The 25639-nt window shown below is 45.8% G+C and overlaps 1 protein-coding gene across 3 annotated transcripts; it reads left to right on the top strand.

The window, feature by feature from the left end:
- The first annotated feature begins 1872 nt into the window (after window positions 1–1872).
- LOC118777727 (coronin-1C-A-like) lies at window positions 1873–25374 on the top strand. 3 transcript variants are annotated; one of them, XM_036528847.1, is made up of 11 exons: window positions 1873–2306; window positions 15622–15821; window positions 20712–20834; window positions 21348–21477; window positions 21832–22013; window positions 22522–22641; window positions 22934–23038; window positions 23407–23552; window positions 23981–24038; window positions 24541–24783; window positions 25050–25374. In XM_036528847.1, exons 1-11 carry the CDS (start codon window positions 2144–2146, stop codon window positions 25167–25169), a joined length of 1590 nt encoding a protein of 529 aa, XP_036384740.1. In that variant the 5' UTR covers window positions 1873–2143; the 3' UTR covers window positions 25170–25374. The 3 variants fall into 3 exon arrangements, with proteins under 3 accessions (XP_036384740.1, XP_036384742.1, XP_036384743.1); XM_036528849.1 differs by lacking the exon at window positions 1873–2306 and adding an exon at window positions 6715–6843; XM_036528850.1 differs by lacking the exon at window positions 1873–2306 and adding an exon at window positions 8277–8370.
- The last annotated feature ends 265 nt before the right edge of the window (window positions 25375–25639 follow it).

Genomic DNA, 25639 nt, shown 5'->3' with positions numbered 1-25639 from the left:
CGGCTTGACAGAGTCCCGGGAAACGGACAGACAGTATGGAGTAAAACCACAAGCACCGCACAAGGATGAGTCAGACCCTGGCGTTACCGCGAAGACCTACCCTCAGGGTGAAACCCTTGCGTCCTTAGAGCCCGCACCAACTGAAATGGATCCTCCCAGTCTGCCAAGGAACAAAAGCAGCAGCCCTCCACCCATCAGCACAGCTCTGCAGACAGCAGAGCAAATGCCCGGCACTGAAACCGCAGCTCTGTCTATCCAACAGCAGCCCGGGTCTGACAGGGAGAAACAAACAGAGACACTGGATGCATTCCACTCAGAAGTAAAGCCGGACACATATTCTATTGAGTGGGATCCCATTTCAGAAAACAACACTCTATCCGGAGAAACACAGAAGACAAACAGAGATTTACATCCTCAGGATGAGAGAGAAACTTCATCACTCCTCAGCGGCAGTCATGACAGCGAGATGTACTGGAGTGATCCGGCTCCTGAAATTGCGGCACAGGGTGGAATGGATGTGTCTAAATGCACAGAAGCCACTGAGCTGACAGCTGACAATCTGCAGGGAGGTAGCAAACATGGGAATGACATCACTGCCATGCCCTCTGGTCACACAGGAGCTCTGTCTCTTCTCCAGAAAAAGACAGAAACATCACCAGCTTCACATGCCCCCGGCGTCTCACTGAAATGCTCAAGTGAGGAGGATACTTCAAGTGAAGATGTCCCTACTCCATCTTCAAATAGCACCAATGTTGTTTCAGAGGACTCGCCCCCTTCTAAACACGCACACAGTACAGACAAAGATCTTTTGCTTCTACATCTACAGACAGGGAGACAGGAATCAGCCTCCCAATCTGACCTGAAGTATGGAGTCCTGCTTCCTTCCTCCCTTGAGCCTGAGGAGTCTGAGAGTCTGCAAAGTCTCCCAACGCTCCCCAGCTATAGAGATATGGAGGAGAGAAAAGAACAAGCGAGTTTGGAAACAGAGCCAATGCCCCCGTACCTCATGGCCATCATTTCTTTCCCTCCCACGGCTCATGCTTTCCCCAAGAGAAGCGAGGTCAGGACGTCACGCCACACATCTAGTTCAGGTATCACACACGGTGAAGAGGACACAGAAACGGAGGTAAAACCCTCAGTGAGCATCATGAAGATGACATCCTCAGCACTGGAACCTGTGCAAGGAAGTGCCTCTGCTCAGACCACTGCTGTGTTTGGTAGAGATGCCAATGGAGAGGAGGTGGTGTCCTCCACAGCAGCAGCAAAATCACATGAACACACCCTCCCTGCTCTCCCTGCCCTGTCCAACCTCCTGAAAAACACCGAAAGGACAGAGGAGGGAGCTCACAGCAATAGCACACTTCTTGGATCTCATCCTCAAAAAACCGAAACTCCCCCAAAACAAGAAACAGAGGCGCTGGATGCACCCTTGTCTTTCGACGTCTCGAATGTAAGGAGGCCTATGCCCAAAGGGCCGCCACCACCTGTGCCCAAGAAACCAAAGAATCCATTCCTTCGGCCTGAGGCTGTAAGGGTGGGGCTGGAGGGCAGCCGGCACAGAGACAGGCAAAGTGCACAAGCAGACACCTGGACAGGACAGTGGGAGGCCACACCCATGCCCACTCTAAGGGAGGTGTGGGACGGCGAGTGCACCCACAGCACTGTGCTAAGACAAACCCCGCCTCCATCCATGTGGGTGTGCGAGTCCCAGCCCCCTCTTGCAGCTTTCCTCTTGGACAGGAGGAGACAGACTCCACCCTTGGAACTAGAGAGAGACTCTGACTTTCCCACCTCTTCCATCCCTACTTCCCTCTCCTCCGAGTGGGGCGGAGAGGAGCCCGAAAAGGGCGCTAGAACAAAAGGCCCCCCACCGCCTGTTCCCAAAAAACCAAAATTCCGCCTTATCTCATTGGAAAGGGAGAGGAGCTTGTTGGCAACTGAGACCTGCCCATGGGCTCTGAGCCAACAGAACCCAGAACCAGAGTCCCGTCTCTGGGCCCTAAGGACAGATACAGAGCCATTAACAAAACCTTCCTCAGACAGTGTGTGGGAAGGCCTGTTGGATCAGAACCACCTGGGCACTTTAGAGGCGGGGGAACCCCTGCCTCGCCCTGTCTCTGAGCTCATTAAAGAGAGGCTGCTGATGCAGGAGAGGAGCCGGCACCAGGACTGGACCGGGCCAAGCCAGAGCAGAGCTGCTGCAGCACTGGAACATGGCCAGTCAGTGAAGGTGGCGCTGATGAAAAAGACCTTTGATGTTCCCAAAAGGACCACTGAAAAGGAACTGGAGAACCTGCCCAAAAAAAGTAAGATGAGGCCTATGATTCTGATTCCATGTCACTCTAGGAAAGAAGTGATTAAGTGAAGTATTAATGAAGAGTGATATCAGCATGTCTGATAGAGGAAATGGTGCTACTGTGATTATTAAAAGTGTATATTATGTTCATTTGTTCCATAAGAAACCTTAATCTGAAAGTTTTTAAATGAAGTCGCACATATGCATACACACAGACACACGAACACACACACACAAACAAATCTGTTGGTTGTATAAGTGTTATTAGACAGTGCAATCTCTTCCTGCCCTCAACATCTATTCCTTATCCCAACTATGAATCAAAAAACCTGTTTAGGATCAGTGCATATGGACAGAATATTTATGCACTTACTTGATGAACCATTTATGAAAAGTGTCAGCCACTCTATGTAAATGCAATGCAATTGTATGTACCTTCGCTGGGGGTCTGGCAAAGGTGGACCATTTATCTAAGGGAATATTTGGTGCCTGAGATTTGTGAGTGTGTCATTTTTATCATGGCGCGTGAATAATGACAAAGCAGCGCTGGGAATGACACCTGCTGTAAAGATAGCAGCTAAAATCCCAACTCACCACATGAATAATGTATCACCTGTGAGACACACTGCAATGACATCACACCAGCTGCCAGCATTTCCCCACCAATCTCTGGACATGGAACAAAAACACAGACAATACACACCAATTTCACAGCTCTAACCTAATGCAGCATGCACAGATCATCCTATCGTGACAGATTTGAAGCTGCTTTTCTGTAGGGGTTTAATTGTTGGTGTGAAGGGGACACAAAAGACAGCATATCTGTGGAATCCCACAGCTACATTACCACAGTTTTACAAATGTAACAATGTCCTTAAGGTCTACGTTTGGTAATTAAATGAAACCGTTTTGTAAATAACCGTTTGGTAATTAAATGAAACCCTCATTGACTATTTTCTTGCATACTAATGCAAGTTTCTTTAGGTATTTTGTTTAGAACATATACTGAGTGGCTCATATGGTGTTTAGGTGTCTACCTTGGCACTCAATAGAAATATCTTTAAACTGATGTTATTTGTTTTTACTTTGTTCATTTCCTGCAGCCCCCACAATGTGAGGCTATTTCTCTTTTTTGACACAGCTCCACCTCGTGGCACTATAATAAACATCCCAACTCCCAAAAAATGGCAAAATGGCCAGAAAATATTACAAATAAGACTGTGATTTGAGAATGTAAATTTTACAAAAATATCACAGGCAAGATGCCTAGAAATCTACATATTTAATGCAATTCTTATAAAGTTTCATTTTCACTCAGTAACATTTATGTGTGCTATCAGCAAATTAATCTTACAACATTCAGTAATTTATTTAAATGTTATGTCCTCTCTATTATGAAATATATTACTATTACCCAAATATAAAGAGTAAGGTTTCATTTGATTATACCTTATGTTAAAATGTTAAAAAAATACCCCCCCTTTGTTGTCAAACATTTATGATAAAAAACAGCTAGTCAGAAAAGATTGCATGCAGATTTCCTTTTCTAACAGATGAAAGAAATGAACTGCATTAGCTTTTACACCACAGACGGCATCATACTGACTCTTTTTACTTTTGCGGTCTTTGCAAATGGGGATATGCCCACGTAAAAATGTCCTTAATAGGATGACAAATTGAATTAACTTTATAAACTTAGCAAATTTCCTAAAGAATCTTACAGTATAATGACCCTGTCTTGTTGGAAAGGCTGGCTTAAGAGCAAGATTAAGACTGAAAACACGCCAAAACTGGCCCAGCATTGTGGTCAAAATTTCACCTGTCGTTACCACTGCACAGGTACAGCAGATCGAGCTGGTTACAAATCCAGTTTGTGATAAGTTGCAGTCTCTGCTCTGCTCTGCTGAGGTTTTCTTTCCACCCCCAAATGAGTGACTCATTCAGTCGTTTTATAAAATCAACAGCAGCCATCTCAGGCTCTGCTCCCACTGTCTAAAGCCCTCCAGTGATATTTTGGGAGCTGCTGAGTGTCGTTAAACAATAGCCCCGTCTCAGTGTGTGACTGTGCATGCTGATGTTTTATTCATGGGGAATCGGGAGCGCATTTAGGTTCCCCCTAGTCCATTCATCTGCAGGACTAGCTTAATGCTCATGCTAGGGCTTCACACCGTCGCTTAAAGTGTGGATTTGAATCTCATTTCCCTGGGATCTGGCTGCAATGCCACATTTTTTTTTAGCCTAGAGAGAGAACAACACATCTATAGCCAGCTGCCCTTGCCACCACTGGAGCTATGTCGGGGACACTCACACTGTGGTTATGAGGAGCTTGGGATAAAAGGTTGAGGTGGATGTTGCCAGGAAATGGTGATCTAGGGCCAGAATCACCCACCACAATCTGAACCTTAAAACCTGTAAGATAAATAGCAAAACCTGTCCTGGATCAGTACTTATGGGCAACGTCTGTCTGGAGCAGGATAAAGAGCATGTGGGTAAAGGATATAAAGATAAATCTGGCCTGGTGGTGATCTAGTGAGGTCATTCTTTCAGTGCTCTGGATCACAGGTCACGGGGTTAAAGGTCAGATTAGAGTGTGCCCACCATCTGGAATCAGGCAGAAGGCTGGTTTGTACTGAGAGTATTACGTTTTAGGGATTGTTATGAACACCATATCTATCAATATTTTTCACAGTAGTTAATTACTAACTCCTTCAAATTGACAGAAATCTCCCATGCTGTTCAAAGGTCATGACCTGCAGATGTATGCATACTTCTTGAGCGCACGTGGAGTGAGTCTAAATAAATGGAAATCATTGTACATAACAACATAAAGACAGATGTGATTTGCTATCTCAGTAGTACACGTACTGTCATGATGTTATCACGATGCTACCACTGTATAATCCAGATGTGCGGACACTGTATTGTGAGAATCTTAAAGCATGACAGAACAACTTCACATTGTAACTCATAGGCAGCACAATTTCAACTGCTCCACATTTTATTGCTGGCACTGAATGAATGAGACTGCTGTGGGTGTCAGAAGTGGCGGGACTGTGTTGAGAGGGGGATGCGTTGCAACCAGACCCTTTAGGTGCAAAGAGAGTAGAGGATATCTGCTTCAGACTGGATGAACAATTCCTGACAAGACTGTCACTTGTGAAAGAAAAAACAGTGCAAAAACAGTGGGAAGACAAAACAATGTTATGGAGTGATTAGGAGAGAGATGCTTCAGTAACCCATAAGTACGTGTGTTGTATCATGGTGTTTTGCAGTGGAAAACAAAAGTCTGCAGCGTGATTCAAAGAACTCAGTGACTGACAGCACGTTAGCTCCAACCATTATGGGGATCATGGTGTTTCATTCTCTCATGCTTTCTGTTTACCTGTGTTTAAACAGTTTGTGTTAATAATGAGTACATCATGAGCTGTGTACATCTCTCTGGATGAGAGAAGACTAGGACTTATGTAAGCAATGTAATAGAATTACATAATGATTAATGTCATATAATTATGTAGATGCATGGTACTAGCGTGATATCAGTCACTACAGTTACACCTCATTGATCCAGATTGCTCCTACTTAAAGACAGTCAGCTAATGGAAAATGCCAGTTTGTCATTGGCTACTAGCCACTCTCATCCTCTTAAAATGACCTTGTTTGTGATAGTGGCAACAAAGATGTTTTTTTTTTAATTCTGAACAAAAGTCAAGTGATTGTGGTGGTTAAGCTTCTTCAATTAGTATTCACAGCAACGTTACAGTATCAGCCACAAGGCTAGGCTTGCATTAGATTAGGTAAGTGACTGAAAGACCTCTATCCCTAATACAGTAATACTTGATGTCCAGAATTGATGTTCAACCATCTGTATTTCTCATCACAAGTTGCTGGCTATGACAGCCCATTCACATTTATGAGGAAATCAGGAAACCTGTGCAGCTTTGGTCCAAAATTACTGCCCCTCGGTCTCTAGGCCCACTAGCACATTGTTTCCCAAACCTCTCCTAGAGAACCCCTTGTCCTGCATGATTCAGATCTCTCCCTGCTCCAACACATCTGATTTAAATGATCCGTTTGTTATTGAGCAGCGTCAGGAGTTCATAACGAGTTGATCATTTGAATCAGCTGTGTTGGAGCAGGGAGAGATCTAAAACATGCAGGAGAAGGGGTCCTCCAGGAGGGGTTTGGGAGACGCTGCACTACCACACGCGAATCCCATACTTGCCGACGAATGCATCTTTCTCGGATAATACGGCATGTATGTGGATCTCGCTGATTTTTTAAGATGACGTGAGTGGCGATCTAGGTCGTCACTCAAAACCATTCTAAACATGATTCGATTATATGTCCAAGAGGTGGGACAAAGAAAGGGCGTCGCTTCCGGTCCATTGGTCCCGGAGAGTGGGAGGGAAATGGGACAATTGAGAGGGGTGGAAACAAACGGATACGGCCTTTGCGAGAGAATTAGCTCACCAGCTACATGGTTTAAAATTATTAACGTTAACCTGTCAAAAAGCTCATCAGCGGTATTCCCTCCGAATATAACAGAGGTAAGGACTGACGTAGCAAATTATGTATGCAATTTACCTAATTTAGTAGATAGCTAAGTGTACTGAATTGGAACTGATAAGCAAGGATGCTCAGTGTTGGTTTCATTAATGAGAGCGACCAAGCCTTGATAGCCAGGGCAGCAGTGCAGCCCAGTTTGAACAACAATAACGCTATTTTTATGACCGTTTAATTAAGGACAGTGTAATTGTCTAAAACAGAACAACCATTTTAGCTTCTTAGCTAATGCCCTTTTGTGGTCTCCAGTGAGGAATGGGGGTAGCTAACTAGCAGAGAGAGGTGTGGAGCCAGTGTGCATTTTGGAGCGGATCTGTTACAGCTAAGCCATGAGCTTTCCCTTGATTTCCCCTAACGTTCAGCCCATTTTAACCCGGGACGGTGGTAGCAAGAAAAACCTGATTGCAGCGCATCTAACCGCAGCAAGTTGAAATGAATCGCTAACTAGCTGTTTTTAATTTTTCCCGATCCTTACATCCGGTGTTATGCATCATATTGGTGAAGTTATTTAAAACAAACAATAGATTTGTCCAGCTGCTGAAGTGGTTGTCGAACATTTTCCCTTTGTTTGCTAGCCAATGTGTTTGCTTTTGATTTTGATGTCTCTATTGGATAGGTAGCTGAAGTGGATTAATACTCCTATTCAACGCATTGGAGATGCTGGTCATCCCGGTTATCTAGTTTTGTGCTGCTCGTCAGCGCGATTGCAGGTGTCAGTGGGGTCTGATCAAACTCCCTGATATGTATCATCGTTAATTTTTAGAATTTATTGTCATACCGTTTTGATTAAACCAGACAGCTAGTTGTTGGTTTATTTTCGCCATTCGGCTTGGTTGTGTTTGATAGTAATCACTATCAAAGCCAGCCAGCTAGCTATAGCATTGTTATTACATTGATAATGCTGACTGGCTTGTTGACGTCATAGCTAGCTGTAGAGGTCGGTGAAATTGATTTCGACCAAATTAAGTCCATAAATATACTGTTCACGGATCATAACACTTGACGAGTTCGTCGTTTGTGCTTGATGCGAACCGCCATAACCGTAAATTAAGGCGTAATGTCATGTCACTGCTTGCAGTGACCAAGCCTGTTTCACGAATCGATAGCCTTTGTAACTAGTTAGCAAGCTACTAATCACTGGGTTCTGCATGCCTGGAAAGAATTGATTAACTGGCCACGCTTAGTGTTCACTGTATTAGTTGATCTGTTCACCGTACTGCTCATGCTTTATACCCGCAGAGAGTGAAAATACCGAGGCATGTATCTCGTACATTGCGTGCGCAGGTGCTTGAAAGGGGTTGCGTACGCTGCGGCATCCTGTAATTGCCACCGGCGTCCAAATGTGTTTACGTCACAGATGCTGTTCGCATGTGGGGAGGACGTTAGCTGGATTCAGAGTCTGACATACCCTGCACTGGTTATTGACTTGTTCACTCACGTTTTGATTTTTTTACACACATAGGGCATTTGGAATGCAGAAAACATCCAGATCAGGTCTTCTAGAGGAGACAGTGAGTTCTGTAGCCGCCTGATTGTGTGTGGCGTCTTTTGGCTGTGAGGTTTACCGCAATTGAAAATGAATATGGAACTCAGTAGTAATGCAGGCGCAGATATTACATGCTATGGTATCCTTAGTGTTGTTGCTTTGAGGCTACAGTGGAGTGGGCAGAATCTGTGTGTGTGTGTGTGGCTATGTGGACATGTGTGTGCTCATCGTCGATCTGGTTAAAGACACTGTTCAGTTGTTCGGTTGAGTCACGCTCCAAAGCCACAGCCCGGTCTGAGAGAAGAGAAAAGATCACTGTGTTCACAGTCTCTGATCTCCAGAAATGAACGAGAGTTTGAGGCACAGTATGAGGGCTCAGTGTGGGGGCATAAGCTCTGGCACCGCAGGAGGGTTCTCTGAATGCAGACATGCTGCAGTAGCATAGAGCGGTGACCCTCCTGTGCCACAGCTGTGCAGAACTAGGTCAGGATGCTGAGTGCAGTGAGGCATGAAGGGAGGCCAGAGTGTGTGTGTGTGTGGGAGGGGAGGGTTTTGAGGTGGTGTGCCAGTGGTAGAGTGGTGTAGGGGTGTTGAGTGCTGTGTGAGTGTGGAGTGCTGTGTGGTTGTAGGAGTGGAGGCCTGTGTGGTGGTGGGTGTGTAGCAGCGTGTTGGTGCAAGTGTGCAGGTGTGGGTGTGGGAAGGTGTGCCGGTGTGAAGCACGTGTGACTTAAAAGAGAGAATTCTGTAAGAATTGTGAGAAGTGTCACTACTTTATGTGTTCTCTTCTGCTAGACTGCGCTCCCTTTGGGTTCCCCCTAGCTGCCGGTCTGCTTGTGATTGGTGCTCATGCCTGGTTTCTGATTGGCTGTGACGGATGAATGGCAGGTGGGCAGCATCTTTACAGTTTGTACAGGTCGTTCTCATTGTATTGGGGTGGAGGTCTTTTGAAGGATCAGTCCTGCTCAACTCACCATGAACAGACCAGGGGTCCACTTCAGATGCAGTGCACCCTGAGACTAAAATACAAAGAAACAGTGGGCGTATAACCGCTAGCAATTCAATGTTTGTGCTTATTAACCTCAACTGGTTGAGGTTTGTTTTGTCATTTAAAATTGCTTTATTGGAATATTCTTTCTATGTTTTCTGAATTTACTAATAACCCATCTGCCCCAAACCAAGCTGGAATGGGTGGGTGAGCACTGGGCTTTACCCCACAGCCCTCTGGCATGTACTGCCATGATTAAAACTGAAGCCGGGCTGCAGTGATTAATGATGGTACCAGGTGGTAGAACAAGCATTAACATTAGACAAGCTTGTGCCGTAGTCCCAGGGTTCAGGAACCGTTTAGACAAAGAGGAGAGTGTTGTCTGCTGTGACATACTAGACTGGCCTAAAAACAGCCTAAAACAATAAGATGAGCTTCTTTTGAACAGACACATATTGTCTTGCAAAGGAATCCCACATGGCTCTGGCCTGTCCAGTTGGCTCCTGCAGTGTTTTCCGAATGGCCTTTGTGTCTGTTTAATGATCCGGGTTTTGTGTGTAAGTGCACTCCAAGTACTGTGACAGGAGGTAAAAAAATGTAACTCACCTCTGGAAGACTCCAGTCTGGCGTGTTCTGTGACCTCACACACAGAGGGCAGGGTCTTCATTGTGACCTCACACACACACGCCCACACACAGGTGCATTGGCTTCATTTTGACCGCACATATGCATGAGGCAGTCCCACCATGATTTCCTGATTTTTTTTTTTTTTTTTTTTTGTTTTTATGCAAATTATTTCTGCTATATAAAAATGTTAAATCTGTAGTGGCATGTATTGAATTATACGACAAATTCAGTAACATGTTTTTAAATAAAATGGAAATTAAAACTAAATCTTATCAAAAGTAACATTCTACTAGTACAACCACAGTAACAGAAGTAACAGTTATTTCTGCTAATGTCCATGTTTTTGTCAGCTAGTTAGTTTTGACAAGAACAGAGGACATCAGACAGCCATAATCTACAGAAATAACACTATTAATATTGTTCATTTATGTCAAGGTTTCCCCCTCTCTCATGTATTTGGACGTTTTTTGCATGATCTGTGATAGTAATATTCAGAGGCAAGTGAACCACGTTCATAGAAATGACAGGTGTGAATACCATTTACTCCGAGGGAGAGAAGTGGATACTGGGAAACATTTCTGATTGGCAGGCAGCGCTAAAACATGGCAGAAAATGACAATCAGCCAGCCGAGATTTTCGTAATGCTGCCATACAGTAAAATAGTGTCATTTTCTGCAGGATTCATGACATTATGCGGTCATTGCAATATATATCGACATATTGGTTTTGTTGCAGTTGCTGAATTGCAGAATCCTGGAGGGACTGATGAAAGTGTGGGCTGCACTGTGACCCCACACACAAATGAGGGTGTGATTGTGTCCTTGTACATAGGGGTTGGTGAGTGGATGGTCATGCTGACTATAAACAGCTAGGGTTTTAGGAGGATGTGAAAAAAGGTTTGAGGTGGGACTCTGTTCTTCTAAGGCAGGTGCTGAAGTGATGCTTGTGGTGTGGTGTGGTATGGTATGGTATCCATTTTGTGACACATTGTCATAGGTCTTTGTTTTGAATATACCATCATACCATGGCTCTTGGTCAGACGGATGTTGTGCATTATTTTTGTGGGGCATTTCACTGTGCGAGTCCCCTTTGAGATAAATGGTTTACCTCTTCAGTCACTGGCATTGGCTGGAGACCCTTGTTGTCTCACCTGTGTAGCTGTCTGGTGCAGTTACAGGTACAGCATGCATACAGACTATGGTGCACTTTTCTCTTTTTTTTTTATTTATGTTTTTTGCATTTTGTCTCTTTTTCACTCAACTCCACTGATCATAAGTTACCCATTTAAGCTCATCTCTATCACAGTGACAGCTTTTGGATTCACACAGGAGCGCGTGCTGAAGCGCATGCAGTCCTTCAGTACATATGCACGGCAACTGTGACTTTCACAGTGCCCCAGGGAGGCAAGTGGAGTATGGGTGCCCACTTGAAGTACAGGGTGCCAAGAACAGTGCGAGGAGGGGACCCTGGCTGCCCTACCCACCCTTATTCACAGCAGAATGGAGCTTCCTCCTGCCAAAGTGGGCTCCTGCTCATTGTCGGCCAATGACACGGACAGTGTCAGACGCAGCGCTTGAATGGAACACTTGCACCGCCTGAGCCAATGGGGAGTATTCTGTTTGTGGAGGAGGGTGATCTTTACTGTACAAAGCTCTTCAGTAAATAACAGCAGCACTCACTGGCTGGAGCTTTGCATGAAATATGGTGTAGAAAAGCTGCTTGGTTTAATCTGCTCTTTTCCACCGGAGTATATAACCCCCCTGTCCACTATTGCCAGCTATTCTTACTGGATCTCGCTTGAGGCACCTGGATTTGTCTGTGAAAGTTGCTAGATTGACGTTCTAATGGATACGCCATCATGTCACTGTATCATACCGTCATGACGCGTCCTGACCTTTGCCTGCACATCTGTCATTCTTCTGGGCAAACCCGCAGTGGGGTGTGTAAATGGTACGGACTCAATGGTTGCTTTCAGAAAAAGAAGTTACTAAGGGAAGTTGCGAAATATAGCAGAACTGCATCGTTTTTGTTTACCTAATGGGATCAATGCCAAGTGCATTTTTAGCAGGACCACACAAACACACACACACACGGCCGTCCCTCTGCATGTATGTCTCTGTGGTGTTGTGCGTCTTCAATTCCCCGATAGAAACGCCTCTGCGATCCCCAGAGCACGTCGCTTCCGCTGCAGAGAGCAGACCCAGGGCGGTGGCATTTTTACGTTTGCTGCTTCTCTGTAGGAAGAAAGCTGAAGATAAGCCGGGATAAAGAGCTTAGGAATATTTACTGTCAGGATACTGCGTGCGAGGAACAGGAAGCGGGAAACAGCATCCTGAAATGGATCTTTATGTGCACCACCCACTGTGCAGAGCTGACCAGACTCAGCCCTACACTTACACTGCTCTGGAGTTACTCAGTCCCACATTTACACTGTTCTGGAGTTACACAGCCCTGGTGTTATACTACCTTAGAGTTACTCTGCTCTTGAGTAGTTCAGATAGAACTCATAGCCTAGTTCAGTAACATAGCCAGAAAACAGTCTTTTTAAGATTTGGAGTCTGATATTGAAGATTTATCATGTGAAACGGAAGTGGTATTTTTTTTTTGGAATAGGACACTTAAGAAGATTAATCTCAGATTCTTATTTAAAGATGGATTTTCGCTGCAGAATTTTCTTTCATGATTTAATTAAGTGTAGGTGTTTTTTTGCTTTTACTGTATGTGTCTGCAGTGAAAGGTGCTACAGAGATTAGAGACGGCTGATGTCCTTGCTGTCGGGTCTGTGTCGCAGTAAAAGGAAACCGCTTGCCTTTTATGTTTCCGCTAATCCAAGGAAAGATGCCATGGTCCCGTATCTCCTGTCCCAGTTTCCTCTAATCCAAGACTTTTGTTTGAACATTCTTTAAAACAAAGCTTCAGACACCTGTGAGACGATGAGATTACAGGTTTTCAGCATCTCCTCCACAGAAACACACGTATGAATGAGCGAAGAACTTGCACACGTCATATGTGTAAAAAAAAAAAAAAAAAGAACCTTACTGTGTGTGTGTGTGTGTGTGTGTGTGTGAGAGAGAGAGAGATTGAGAAAGAAAGTGTGTGTGGCTGGTTAGTATAACAGTTCACACTCCTGTCCTCAGGTTTGTGTGTTTTGGTGTTCACATTGCATTGCTAAGTAATGGGGCAGTATGGCCAAAGCCTCTGCGGCTTGGTTGTAGCTGATGTGTGGAAGGCAGGCGGCAGCAAGATGATCACACCCACCCCTGACAGCACTACTCTGACCCCACCTCCTACAGGGAGATTGGCCCCTGCCAACAACCAGGGCCCCTGCGCTGATCCCAGTACAGTGGAGCTAAACACCGCACATAATTACTCAGCGGGCCTCGCTCACTGCCAGCGCTGGTGGAACAGTGTTTCAGAAAAGATTAGACTGCAGTTAGGACAGACGCCCCACATCTCTCCAGTGGCTCCAGTCCTGCTCAGTTTTTTGTCCTTGTCATTGGTGAGGATTTTGCTCATTTTGCGCAGGACTGTAATCTCCTCCCATGGTGCTCTCCGCAGGCAGAGATATGGTAACAAAAGCAGCGTGGTGAGATGGAAACATTGATACAGAGGAATTTTGCTTTTCATATTTTTTGTTGTTTGTAACTGCTCTGGTGTTGGTCCTTAGGGTTCGTGGCAGAACCGGTTGGTGAAGGCTAAGGCTACAAAGCCCTGAGTTATACAGGACAGTTGAGATAGCATGTACTAGAAGACCAGTAACTTCTCACAAGCCCTTGCATTAAAATGGTGGCACTCCAGGTTAATCCAGGTTAGTGGAGTCCCCTGAAAGGAAGCTTGGCACAAAAACAAACCTGTAACTCACTTTCCTCAGCATTTCTTCCCTCTCCATGTTTGACTTGTGCCAGCTGTGTGTGTGTGTGTGTGTGTGTGCATGTATGCATACATGAGTGTGTGCGTGCGTGCATGTGTCCATGTGCATGTTGAGGACTAGTGAATTTCTGAATTTCTTAGGATAGTACCAGTTTCTACTCCAGTAGGGCGGCAGTAGTCTTCTACATTAGGAGGGAGCGGTCCGTTTTTAGAGCTGACGATGATCACCTGTTGCTGTGTAAGACATGTGAAAGGGGACTCTGCGAGTGTTGATCAGACAGAAAGCTCTTAAATGAATCTGTGTGAATCTGGGTGAGTGAGGGCCAGCAGCAGATGGAAAGCTTCATGTTCGATTGGTAGTCATGGAAACGGGTGAATTTGGAAGGCAGGCAGTTGGTAGATCTGGGCTCTGTGGATTTCCTGCAGCTGCGTGCCGAAACGTTCCACATGACGCTGGACTCCGTGCTGGTTTCCATGGAGACGAATTCGAATGGTGGAGTTTGGTGACGTCACACAGCGAAATGGAGTGGTACATGCAGGAGTTAGCACTCAGTGAAGATATTGGAGAACCTCCTGAAAGTGTGTAAACGTGTGTGTGTGTGCGTGCGTGCGTGCGTGCGTGCGTGTGTGTGTGAGTCTGAATGGCAGGGTGAGATTGTAAGACGCTGGGCACATCTTGCAGAGCAGTGCTGGCTGTGAGCTGCAGAGGCGGTGAGTATTCCTGTGTGATTTGCGAGTCTTCAGAGGGGAGAGAATGTGTTTCTAGACGCTTTCATGTCTGTCTGTGCATTAGGGAGTAACTGAAGGAGCTGGCACTCCACCGTCACTCCAACAGTGAGTCATTCCCAGACGGTCACTGAGAGTCGTCTCTGGGTACATTTCAGCTTTATTTTCCTCTCGATTTCTAAACACAATCCTCACCACATATCACCAGCGCTCATTGATGCTCTCAGAAGCTGTTCTTCATGATTGTTCCTGTCTTTAAGTGCGAGCTTTTTCCTCAGGGCTCTGGCTGACAGTAAGGCCAGTTCACGTAATTAACTGCAGGAGGAGGCATGGCTTTGAGGTGCACAGGATGCAATTTTTTTTTAAAATAGCGTTCCCCTTAAGACCCTTGCGCAAGGGCAGAGAGACAGCGCCTCACCTGAGCATTGAACATGTAACCCTCTGGGCATGAGCCCAGTTCCTGATGATGGCTGCCGTTCCATGAGGAGTCTGATTCACTGTCTGCTCTGTGTAGAACCCCATGTGAGCTGGAGTCCTGCCCGTCTGTACGTCTGTCTGACTTTACTGTTGTTCCCACACTGCTCTGTAAAGGGTCCCTTTGATTTGCGGTGTTTGTGGAAGCTGGCCAGCCCTACTGACAGCACTTCTTTGTTTCACTGCTGGCTGAGTGTGCAGTCCATGGCGGCGGTCACCACTTACTGAGCGTACGCTCCATACCAGTGGTCTCCACTGTCTGCGTGTATGATCCGTAATGGCAGTGACCGTATGCTGAGCGCATGGTTCATGATGGTGGCCGATGATATCATGATGAAGTTATATCAATATATAGTCATTACTTGGGATACTCGGGTGACATGATAGGAGATCATTGTTCCTTGACATCCATATGAAGATTTAGGCCCGCTTGTTCTTTATTTTCATTTAGTGCGGGAGCAGTACAAACTGAGGGTTTGCACCATTTTATTCCTGCACTTTGCTCCACCTGGCTACTATGGATCTGTGGTTTGCCTCTGATGCCACTAAATTCCATATTCCTCTTCCTCCTCCTTTTCTTTCTCCTCTCTGCAGACATGTTCAGACGAGTCGTGCGGCAGAGTAAATTCCGCCACGTCTTTGGCCAGGCGGTAAAAAACGACCAGTGCTACGATGACATCAGGGTGTCACGCGTCACCTGGGACAGCTCCTTCTGCGCCGTCAACCCCAAGTTCGTCGCCATCATCATCGAGGCCAGCGGGGGCGGAGCCTTCCTGGTCCTGCCTCTGCATAAGGTAAGTAAGGCACTGCAGTTCAAACCAGCTGGCTGGCCCTGCGGGTTTTGGTCTTCAACAGTATAACAAGTGTGCTTGTCTTTCAGGAGAATTGCGCCCAGAGTATGGGCAATCTTTGAGCTCTTCTTGGAGGAAAGTAATGCTCTAAGGAAAGACACTTTTGCACAATGAGAATTTGTGATTTTTACAAATTTAAGATGAAATTTGTAGCCATTCCTAACAGATCCATGTAAATATTTCATTTTGCAAAGCTAAAGCTTATTGCCAAATGATGCATTGCTGATGAGTTTTTAAGTCTGTGGACGGTTTTTTTTTTTTCTTTTTTTAAAGTCATGTGACCTCTTTGAGTAGGTCATTCAGGGGTTTAAGTCAAAGGTCATTTATGAAGAATCATTAGTTCACCTGCTGGATTTTCACACACAATTTTGTGCACCTAGAGTACAGTGAGGGTGATAGCTGTATGATAGGTAGAATGATGGAATGTTCATTTCTGTTTGGCATTTGAATTTGAATTGTACAGGAAGCGGTTTATGGTTTGATAACTGCCAGCTGGAATTCTTTGATTTCTCGTACAGATAATTAATGACGTTATGTGAATACTTTTTTATGCTGCTTTGTTTCTGTGCCCAAGGCTGCCCAGCTGTGACCTCATAGCTGTGACCTCATAGCTGTGACCTCATAGCTGTGACCGCATAGCTGTGACTGCATAGCTTTGAGATAGATGCTTTTAGGTAAACTGTGCTCTGCAGCATCCTTCCAAGAAAATGCACTGTGGGATCTTTGAATAAAAGGCGTTGTCCAACCGGCCAACACGGTCATTATGTCCTCCACTGGGGTGTCATTGTGAGGCTGTGGAAGTCTGTCTGTGCCGAAGGTCATGGGCAGGCTATCTCTTGTCTCCAAGTGTTATGGTGGAGCCCCGAGTTTCTCACTGTGCCAAATGTGGTCCTGGTGATGATGCGCATGGTGGGTGGGTGAGGTAAGACGGTCCCGGGGTCATGCTGTCTGAGTCACGTTTGGCTCCGGGACAGCGTCGCTGGGCATGCCAGCGTTCGTCCCCAGATCCGTTCAGACCAGAATAATCCGTGCTCTGCTCACATATGCGGAGAACAAAGAGTGCTTTCAGCCATAAAACGCACAGGGGGACAGAGAGAGGAGCGGGCGCTGCAGAGGAGAGGAGGGGTTCTGTGGAGGAAAACCGGGGTTTTCTGGAGGAAGAGAGGGGTTCTGAAGAGGCAAAGAGGGGTTCTGCACAGGAAAAAATGGTTTCTGCTGAAATCAAACAGCTCCGGTGATGTTCGTCTTCATTATACTGCTTCCACCTGGACGCACATTTACAATCCTTTTATAAATACGATAGAAAAATATGTGGGCATGTCCTTTTTTTATTCTGGAGATGTTTGTTGCCTGGGTTTGTTCTGGGGAACAGGTGGTGTGTCAGAACGAAAACACACTCTGTGGGGGGTGGGAGAGGAGTTTTGTTTGGGGGGGTCCCACCCTCAGGCCGTGTCTGGGTCAGCGTCTCGGCTCCTCCTCGCTGGTGATGGATTTCAAGTGGCAGTTCACTGACATGGGGGGTTAGTCAAGGCTATTTGTACTGTTTTTAGAAACGCACACACATGCACATGCACACTCTCACACAGCTGTGAGTGGAGGAAGTGTGTCGACCATGTATTTCCTCTTTTCAGATGAGCAGGAAGAAAACATGAGGCGCCTGATCCTTAATGCTCTTCGAGAGTGTGCCTGTGTGGATGTTTGTGTGTGTCTGTGTGTGCACGCTCTGTGTGTCAGCCCCTGGCTCTGATGCTTATAGCAGATATGACCATATATGGTCATTCGCTACCATTGGCTGTGAGGAGAGCTGGTGCCCACTGCATTCTGGGACAGGGACGTTAACTGCAAAGCGGAAGAGAGATAAAAAGCGTGTGGAAATGTGGAGGGAGCAGTGTTATCCCTAGCAGTGGATGCATTAGCCTCATTGTGTGACTTCACATGCTCTTCTGTCACGCCCACAGCACATTCCTCGCTCTGCTGTCAGAGCGCAAAAGAGCAGGGCGCAGCCAGACCGTTTAATTATTCATGAGCTCGCAGATAAGCGCCAACACCCACTTTCCGGCTCCAGTGGAGGACTGTGTGCCTCAGCTGTTAAGGGTTTGCTTTTTCGCCTGTCACATGGGTTGTATTAACGATCGTGTCCCTCACTCTCCTTCAGCGTTCCCTTCCAGGGCTAGTTTCTGTTTTTGTAAATGAATATGTAAAATACTGTCATAAGAGCTTCCTGGTTGGCCTCGTGCGGGGCAGGCCAGGAGAGATAACAGCTGCAGTAACGGTAATGACTAACTTGTGGTCATAAGGGGTCCCTGTGGCATTGAGTAGCACATCTGTTTTACATAAACACTGTATACTAGGATTGATATGAGTTACTGGTGATCCAACAAACACCTTACATCCCAGCTCCAATCTCCACTCTAATTCACACTCCAAAGCCAGTCTACACTCCTGCCACCACGGCTTGGATGAGTGTCAGCACCCTGTTGTAGTGTTAAGTCATTGTTTCTACCAGCACAGCAGAAGCTATCAGTCTGTCCTGCCATCTATGCTGATACTAAATTTCCCAAAGCCGCCCCGTATTCTCCTACAAGACCACCATTAGTGTAGCAAGGCAGTTATGCGTATCCAGACAGACAGGATTGTGTGTGGCTCTATCATACCATCTCAGACTAACAGGAGAGTGGGGCTTGTTTCTGTCATCGGTCGATGTATTCAGCAAATAGTCATTTTCCTCATAAGAACTTTTCCCTCTGTTCTTCATTCGACCACAGCCTCATGACCATGAACGCACAGTCTCCATAGGGAATAAGCTTATGACCACGGGTATGAAATTTTTATGCCTAAACACATACATGTTGGATGGGGGAATGGCAGAATTCTGTATCCATCCTCCGGTTCTCTCTCTCCAAAGCCATCATTCCTGGGGTCTAGATCCCCCTTTTGCCTGCCTTCTTTTTATTCCTCGTCATCATTATCATCACTGTGCCACCCCCCGCCCCCGCTTGACCCCCCCAGCGAGGGTCAAGCTTTCAGAAGTCTGCAAGGAAGTGGAGTGCTTTTGTTGAGTGTGTGTTTGAAGTACAGCTGGGCTTCTTTGATGAGAGGTCAGGTGTAGGATGTGGACTGCTCTAAGTGTGTCCTGTTCTGTGCTGTAGGGCAGTGAACTGGGAATCTACAAGTGGCTGAAAACCCATCTCACAAAATCTGCAGCAAGGGGAAAACTTGCACAAGCTTATAAAATATTATGTGGCAATAAGTATTAAGATTTTACCACAAGCGTTCATTGAGGTGTTTTTTAAAGCACAAAATTGACCTTCCAGCTTTAACAGTGAACACTGTCTGTGCTGTTATGTATTGTTTATATCAGTGTGGCTGAGCGGCTACATTATTATAATTGTGACACGCGGCTTGGGATCTTTGGTTTTCCTGTCTGGCTTCCTGTCTGGGTCCTTGGCCCTCCACAGCAGGAAGTGTGTGTGCCGCGCTCAGTCTGTATTTGGAATGGGAGCCACGCGTTGATAAACCCACCCGCACAGTGCCACCTGCTGTTAAGTGTGGGGGCGACAGCACCATAACCAAAAATGTCAGTGGCACCTCAGAGCAAAGCATGATGGGAGTGACACTGAGCCGAATGTCCATCCACTTCTCTGAAAGGGCATGCAGCTCAGTGTCTCTCCTGTCCTTCTTTGCTCTGAGGTGTCATTGACGTTTTGTCACCGGCATTTTGTGGACTGTCACAAAGAGGATGATGGCGATAGTGGAATGCAGCAGAGGCTGTATTTTCCCAAATATGGTTTTGTAAATCTTCAGTAGCATTGAGCCTTGTGTTTTTCCTTCACAGGCATAAAGCAGAATTTAAATCATGTCACAAGCATAGAGAAGCATACAGCGCAGCACGGTGTAGTGCTGAGCCCTAGATCCCCACTCAGGGTTTAGACAGAACTGTGGAGAAACAGGGTTTACCCTGGTACGCATTTGGTTGTGTCTGGAGTAGACTCTGAAAATATTTATGGACGCTGTGTGTAGACCTCGAGCTGGGGATAGTCTCCTTCCCCTCATAAACACCACAGGGCTCTGCTGATGCCCGTAACCACACCTCTTGTGTATTCCCTTGCCGCTGATCCCCATTACTGAGCAGTATTTCAGATGATTTATGTTTCCCTAGAATGGCCCGGTTGGAGCGGCAACCTTGAGCAGTGCAAGGGTGTCCTTGAACCAGGCGGTCCTGACGAGCTGGTCTCTCCTCAGCAGCTGAGACCAAAAGCCTCTGCCTTACATCACGCCCCTGGCACTTTTCATTACAGGGTAAAACCCTCTGCCCCTCCCCCTGTCACCCAGGCCACGGTGTGATTGACAGCCGGTGTGGGTTTAAGGGAGCAATGGCATTGATTTTAACAGCGAGAGCTCTACCTCATCTCCTAAATGGAGGTACATTTCCTGTGAATGAGTATGTAGCCACAGGGAGCAAACACTGAGCTAAGGTAGTTGGTAGTGTCAGGCTTGCACTGTTGGAAATTACAGTGCTAAAATCAGTGGAACTGTGGCCTGGGAAGTGTTGAGCAGGTTTGATGCGGTGTAACAATAGAATATTCTTGTTTCTAAACAGACAGTTTTCACATTAATTTTCAGTACTTCTTTGTGTGGCATATCATATCATATTAAATTCTTTTTTTAAAACATTAAAACCAAATGCAGGGGGGAAGAATGAGATTTTTATTGTCCTCTGATAGGAAGGCGGAGTCTGGAGTCTGAGTTCACATCCCTGAAAATCTGAAAACCCTGGAAACACTCCTTCTGCATTCTAATCTCAGCCGTGTTTCTGTGTGTTTCTGTTCACAGACCGGTCGCATTGACAAAGCCTACCCAACCGTGTGCGGCCATACGGGTCCGGTGCTGGACATCGACTGGTGCCCTCACAATGACCACGTCATCGCCAGCGGGTCTGAGGACTGCACAGTCATGGTACGCTAAAGCTTTTTCCCTTGTGTTCTCAGTGCGTGTGCTGTCGATGCCAGCTAAGGTCACTTTGTTCAGCAATGCCGCCACTCCACACGGCAGAACATCTTGTGCGTTTTTCCCTTTAACCCCACTGCCATCATATCTATAAATACACCATTATTGGATGAACAGTACAGCACGTATACATCCCTCTTCAGTGAGTCTACAGGTCTCTGCGGTTGCTGGCACTTTGCTGCCACCTTCAGGCATTGAATTCTAAGGGTAGCTGGCTCCTTGCTCTTAAATCACTGTGAATCTGTACATGTAAATCTGAATACACAAATATGAAACGCCTGAAAGTTGCCTAGTTGTAATGTGGTGTATTTCTTCCTTTTAAAGTGGAGCATCTCTCAGTAGAGTATTACAGTTGCAAAGGCACAGTTATTATTATTTTATTACATTTTTATTGATTTTACTTTGGATAAGAGTGTCTGCTTAGCAGTGAAATGTAAAACTGTTTTGTGGTGGTGTTGACAGGTGTGGCAGATTCCTGAGAATGGTCTGACCAGCCCCCTGTCCGAGGCGGTGGTGGTGTTAGAGGGCCACTCTAAGAGGGTGGGCATCATTACATGGCACCCAACAGCCCGAAACGTCCTCCTTAGTGCAGGTAGGTAGCGCCCTCTCTCTGCTGGAGGTATTTACTGCATACTCTATATATTTTATAACTAGCGTCACCAGTTGAACTCTTGTTTAACTCTCTTCAATCACTCAGAAACCTTTATATATATATATATATATATAAAAGGGCTCTTTGACAAATCCACACACACTGTTTTTATTACATTTCATTACGGAAATATGTGTTGATTATTATTTTTGTATGTTTCTGTATTTTGTACATTTTGTTAATATTGTATGTTATGTTCCGTGTTCTTTCACTGAAATAATTTTATTGTATGTTGTGTATTATGTATACATTGTATTAAACCCTTTTTACCCCGGTGCTCCTGTATGTCTCCAGGCTGTGATAACCTAATCATCATCTGGAACGTGGGGACAGGTGAGGCCCTGATTCACCTGGAGGACATGCATCCCGATGTCATCTTCAGCGCTTGCTGGAACCGCAATGGCAGCCTCATCTGCACCGCCTGCAAGGACAAGAAGGTCCGCATCATCGACCCGCGCAAGGAGCAGATCATCGCGGTGAGTCACCTGTGTGTCAGTGAAAGGTGCCAGAGTGCTACAGTACAAGTCAAACGTTTGGACACACTTGATTAAGATAATGGGAATCATGCATTCAGATACATTTTGATCTAAACACTTATGCTTAAATGCTTGAATCTCTTTCTTTAACAATATTTTTGACTGCTTTGCAGACTCTAAAATTTAAGACAGTTTTGATTTGTTTAACACTTTTTTTGGTCGCTGCATAATTTTATTTCTGTTATTTAATAGTTTTGATGCCTGCAGTATTATTACAAAATGTAAAAATAAGGAAAAACCCTACCATGAGTAGGTGTTTCCAAACTTTTGACTAGTATTGTGTAGATGTGCATGACATCTGCTGGATGTCAAAAATGTAAACGCAGTTTTAAAAGTACCTAAATCTGGCATGTCACTCTGGATAAGAGCAATCTGCTAAGTGACAAAAGATGTGAATGTAATGTGTGTGTGTGTGTGTGCATGCTCACGATTCTGCTACCTGTGGCAGGAGAAGGATAAGGCTCACGAGGGGGCACGGCCCATGAGGGCTATCTTCCTGGCGGATGGGAACGTTTTCACCACTGGCTTCAGCCGCATGAGCGAGAGACAGCTCGCCCTCTGGAACCCTGTGAGTCTCTCTTACACACACACACACACACACGCTCTCTCTCTCTCTCTCACACACACACAATCACCCACTCTTTCACATACACCCCCACTCTCTCTCTCTCGCGCACACACACACACACACCTATACTTGCTCACAGACACTTACACACACACAAACACACTCAGATGTGCACACATGCAAATACACCCGTTCTCTTACACACACGCACCCATACATGAGCACGCAGACTCTCTCACATACAGTGTGTGGCAGTATAATATCTTATGTGTGGGATGTATGTCTTCTGCAGAAAAACATGGACGAGCCCATTTCAGTCCACGAGATGGACACTAGCAACGGTGTTCTGCTCCCGTTCTATGACCCTGACACCAACGTGGTTTACCTTTGCGGCAAGGTGAGGGCGTGGCACAGGAGCAGGGGGGGATTGTGGTTGTGTACATGTGTGCATGATTGCAAGCATTGGATGTGTTCTGTACCAAGAAAAAGAGTTAGCCTTGAAGGACTTAACCTTTGACAGTTATCAGTTGACGCAGTTGACACATCAATAAGTGATTACAATAGATTTTCATTCACTACTGGAAATTTTGCATGTGAACTTAAGGTTTATATCGGATGCATGGCTTTTGGTACAGTATTCCAAGATTTGTGTTTTTGTTTCATTTCGCTCATAGAGAGCTTTTTGGGAAAAAGTGTGCATGACTGAGTTTTAATGAGATGACCATACATCTGTCTGACCAAACTGATTCTCTCTGGGTTGCCAAGGGTGACAGCAGTATCCGGTACTTCGAGATCACGGACGAGGCACCATTCGTGCACTACCTCAACACCTTCAGCACCAAGGAGCCCCAGAGGGGCATGGGCTACATGCCCAAGAGGGGCCTGGATGTCAACAAGTGCGAGATTGCAAGGTGGGAGTGCATACATGTACACACAAGGAGAACTGGAAATAACTGTTTATTCTGCAGGAACTGATTTTGACCTGTAGAGGGCAGCGTTGATTCATTTTCTCTGTCTACAATTATAAAACTCCTCTGTCCAGCAGGTCTTATACCTCCACTTATTTGTTTCTCCAGCTTTTGGTGCATTAGATGAGATGAAATAGCCTGACCTCGTGAAAATCTTATTTTCTGCGTCTGAGTAGGACTTCTGGCAGGAAATGATTTTGTTAATTGGTAGCCAATATAAGAGCAAATGCAGGGTTGTGCTGTTTCTTGTGTGAATCTGTGGGAGAGTGACCATGGGTTGTAGACCAGGTGTGACTGCAGTCATGGGTTAATGTATGGATCAGGTGAGTTTGTGGTTATGGTCAGCTCACGTATGTTCTTTGTCTTTGCAGGTTTTACAAACTACACGAGAGAAAATGTGAGCCCATCATCATGACTGTGCCCAGAAAGGTGTGTCTCTCTCACTCTTTCTGTTCTCTTTCGTCTCTTTCTTGCTTTCTTTTCTCTTTCCTTTTCTGTACCCCCTTCAAAAGTACTTTATTGGCATAATACTCCTGTACCATATATATTACCATATATAGCCACACATATTGCCATTGCCTTTAACTCAATAACAACATCAGCAGTTAATATCCTTAGAAAAAGAACATTAAATCTCTCTGCCTCTCAAGTCTAAGGTGTTGCCATCTATGCAAGTAAAAGTTAACAGGTGTGGTCTGTGCAGAGCAGAATGTCAGCATGTGATCACCCACTACCAAACATCATGGAACACAGACACATAAATAGCATACATACTGTACACAGCCTGAACCACGGTCCCTTCACTATAAAAATGTATGACTACAGGTCCAGTAAGGTTAGCCTTGTGATGTGAGGTCCCCCAGCTCCCTGGAGCAGAATGCTCAGGCTGACAGCTGGTCCCCTGACCCCTTCTTTCTCTTCCCCCGCGCAGTCGGACCTGTTCCAGGACGACCTCTACCCCGACACCGCAGGGCCGGACTGGGCACTTGAAGCGGAGGAGTGGTTCCAGGGGAAGAACGGGGACCCCATCCTCATCTCCCTCAAGCACGGCTATGTCCCTGGAAAGAACCGCGACCTCAAGGTGGTCAAGAAGAACGCTCTGGAGAACAAACTGACCAAGAAGGCCGAGAACACAACCCCGGTACACAAGCAGGGGTCCACCACCCCGTCAATTGTGAGTACCCCTCAACCCCCAACTCCGTCTACTTAGAGAGTATTCCTAAACCCCCACCTTTCTGTAGTGTGTATCCATAAACCCCGACTGTGTCTATAGTGAGCACCCCCTGTTGGTGGGTTTGTTGAGAGAGAAAGTGGCGGTGTATGCAAGAGAGTGAGTGAATGTGTGTGTGTGTGTGTGTGTGTGTGTGTGTGTGTGTGACCGTGTGACCGCAGTGTCTCACACTACATTGCTGTACATTGACACTCCATTGCTTTGTGCAGCAGGGTGAAGGTAGGCTGGATGACCTCCTTAAAGAGTTGCGAACACTGAGAGACCTGGTGACCATGCAGGACAGGAGGATCGCTAAACTGGAGGAGCAGATGTCCAAGATCGCCATCTGAGGCCCCTCCCTCACACTCACACACTATTCAGGACTATCCATTGGCTGGGAGAGGCTTGGGTGGGCAGGGCCAGTCACTGCCAAGCCTGACGACAGCATTCCGCCTGGAGCCCGCCTAGCAACGATCCCTAGCAACATTCCAAGAAGATTTTTTTTTTCTTGTCTGCCCCCTGTATACACACACATGTACACACACATGCACTAAATCACAGTGACAGAAAATGAAAAGACAATTAGTAGCCCAGCTTTTAATTTAAAAAGAACAGATTTTAATAACTGGCCATTTCTTTTTTTTGTCGTTGTTGATGTCCTCTTTTTCAATTGTGACCATGGACATTCTGTTGTGAACAGTTTGTATTTCCTGTGGTATATCCAATATTTTATATGTAGCTGTGAGTGTTGCATATGTTTCTCTCTTCAGTTCCTGTTGCCAAATTTGAGTGGAGTTTTTACACCCCTCCTTTGCAGTAT

This window comes from Megalops cyprinoides, chromosome 5, assembly GCF_013368585.1.
Source record: "Megalops cyprinoides isolate fMegCyp1 chromosome 5, fMegCyp1.pri, whole genome shotgun sequence".
Lineage (NCBI taxonomy): Eukaryota > Metazoa > Chordata > Actinopteri > Elopiformes > Megalopidae > Megalops > Megalops cyprinoides.
This window is presented reverse-complemented; position numbering and strand designations above follow the sequence as displayed.

Excerpts from the sequence above, each read along its gene's own strand:
- LOC118777727 (XM_036528847.1), top strand. The coding sequence starts at position 2,144 with ATGCAGGAGAGGAGCCGGCACCAGGACTGGACCGGGCCAAGCCAGAGC. Across the intron at positions 22,014-22,521 it reads GCAAGGAGCAGATCATCGCG|GAGAAGGATAAGGCTCACGA; the intron begins GTGAGTCACCTG and ends TACCTGTGGCAG. Across the intron at positions 23,553-23,980 it reads AACAAGTGCGAGATTGCAAG|GTTTTACAAACTACACGAGA; the intron begins GTGGGAGTGCAT and ends TTGTCTTTGCAG.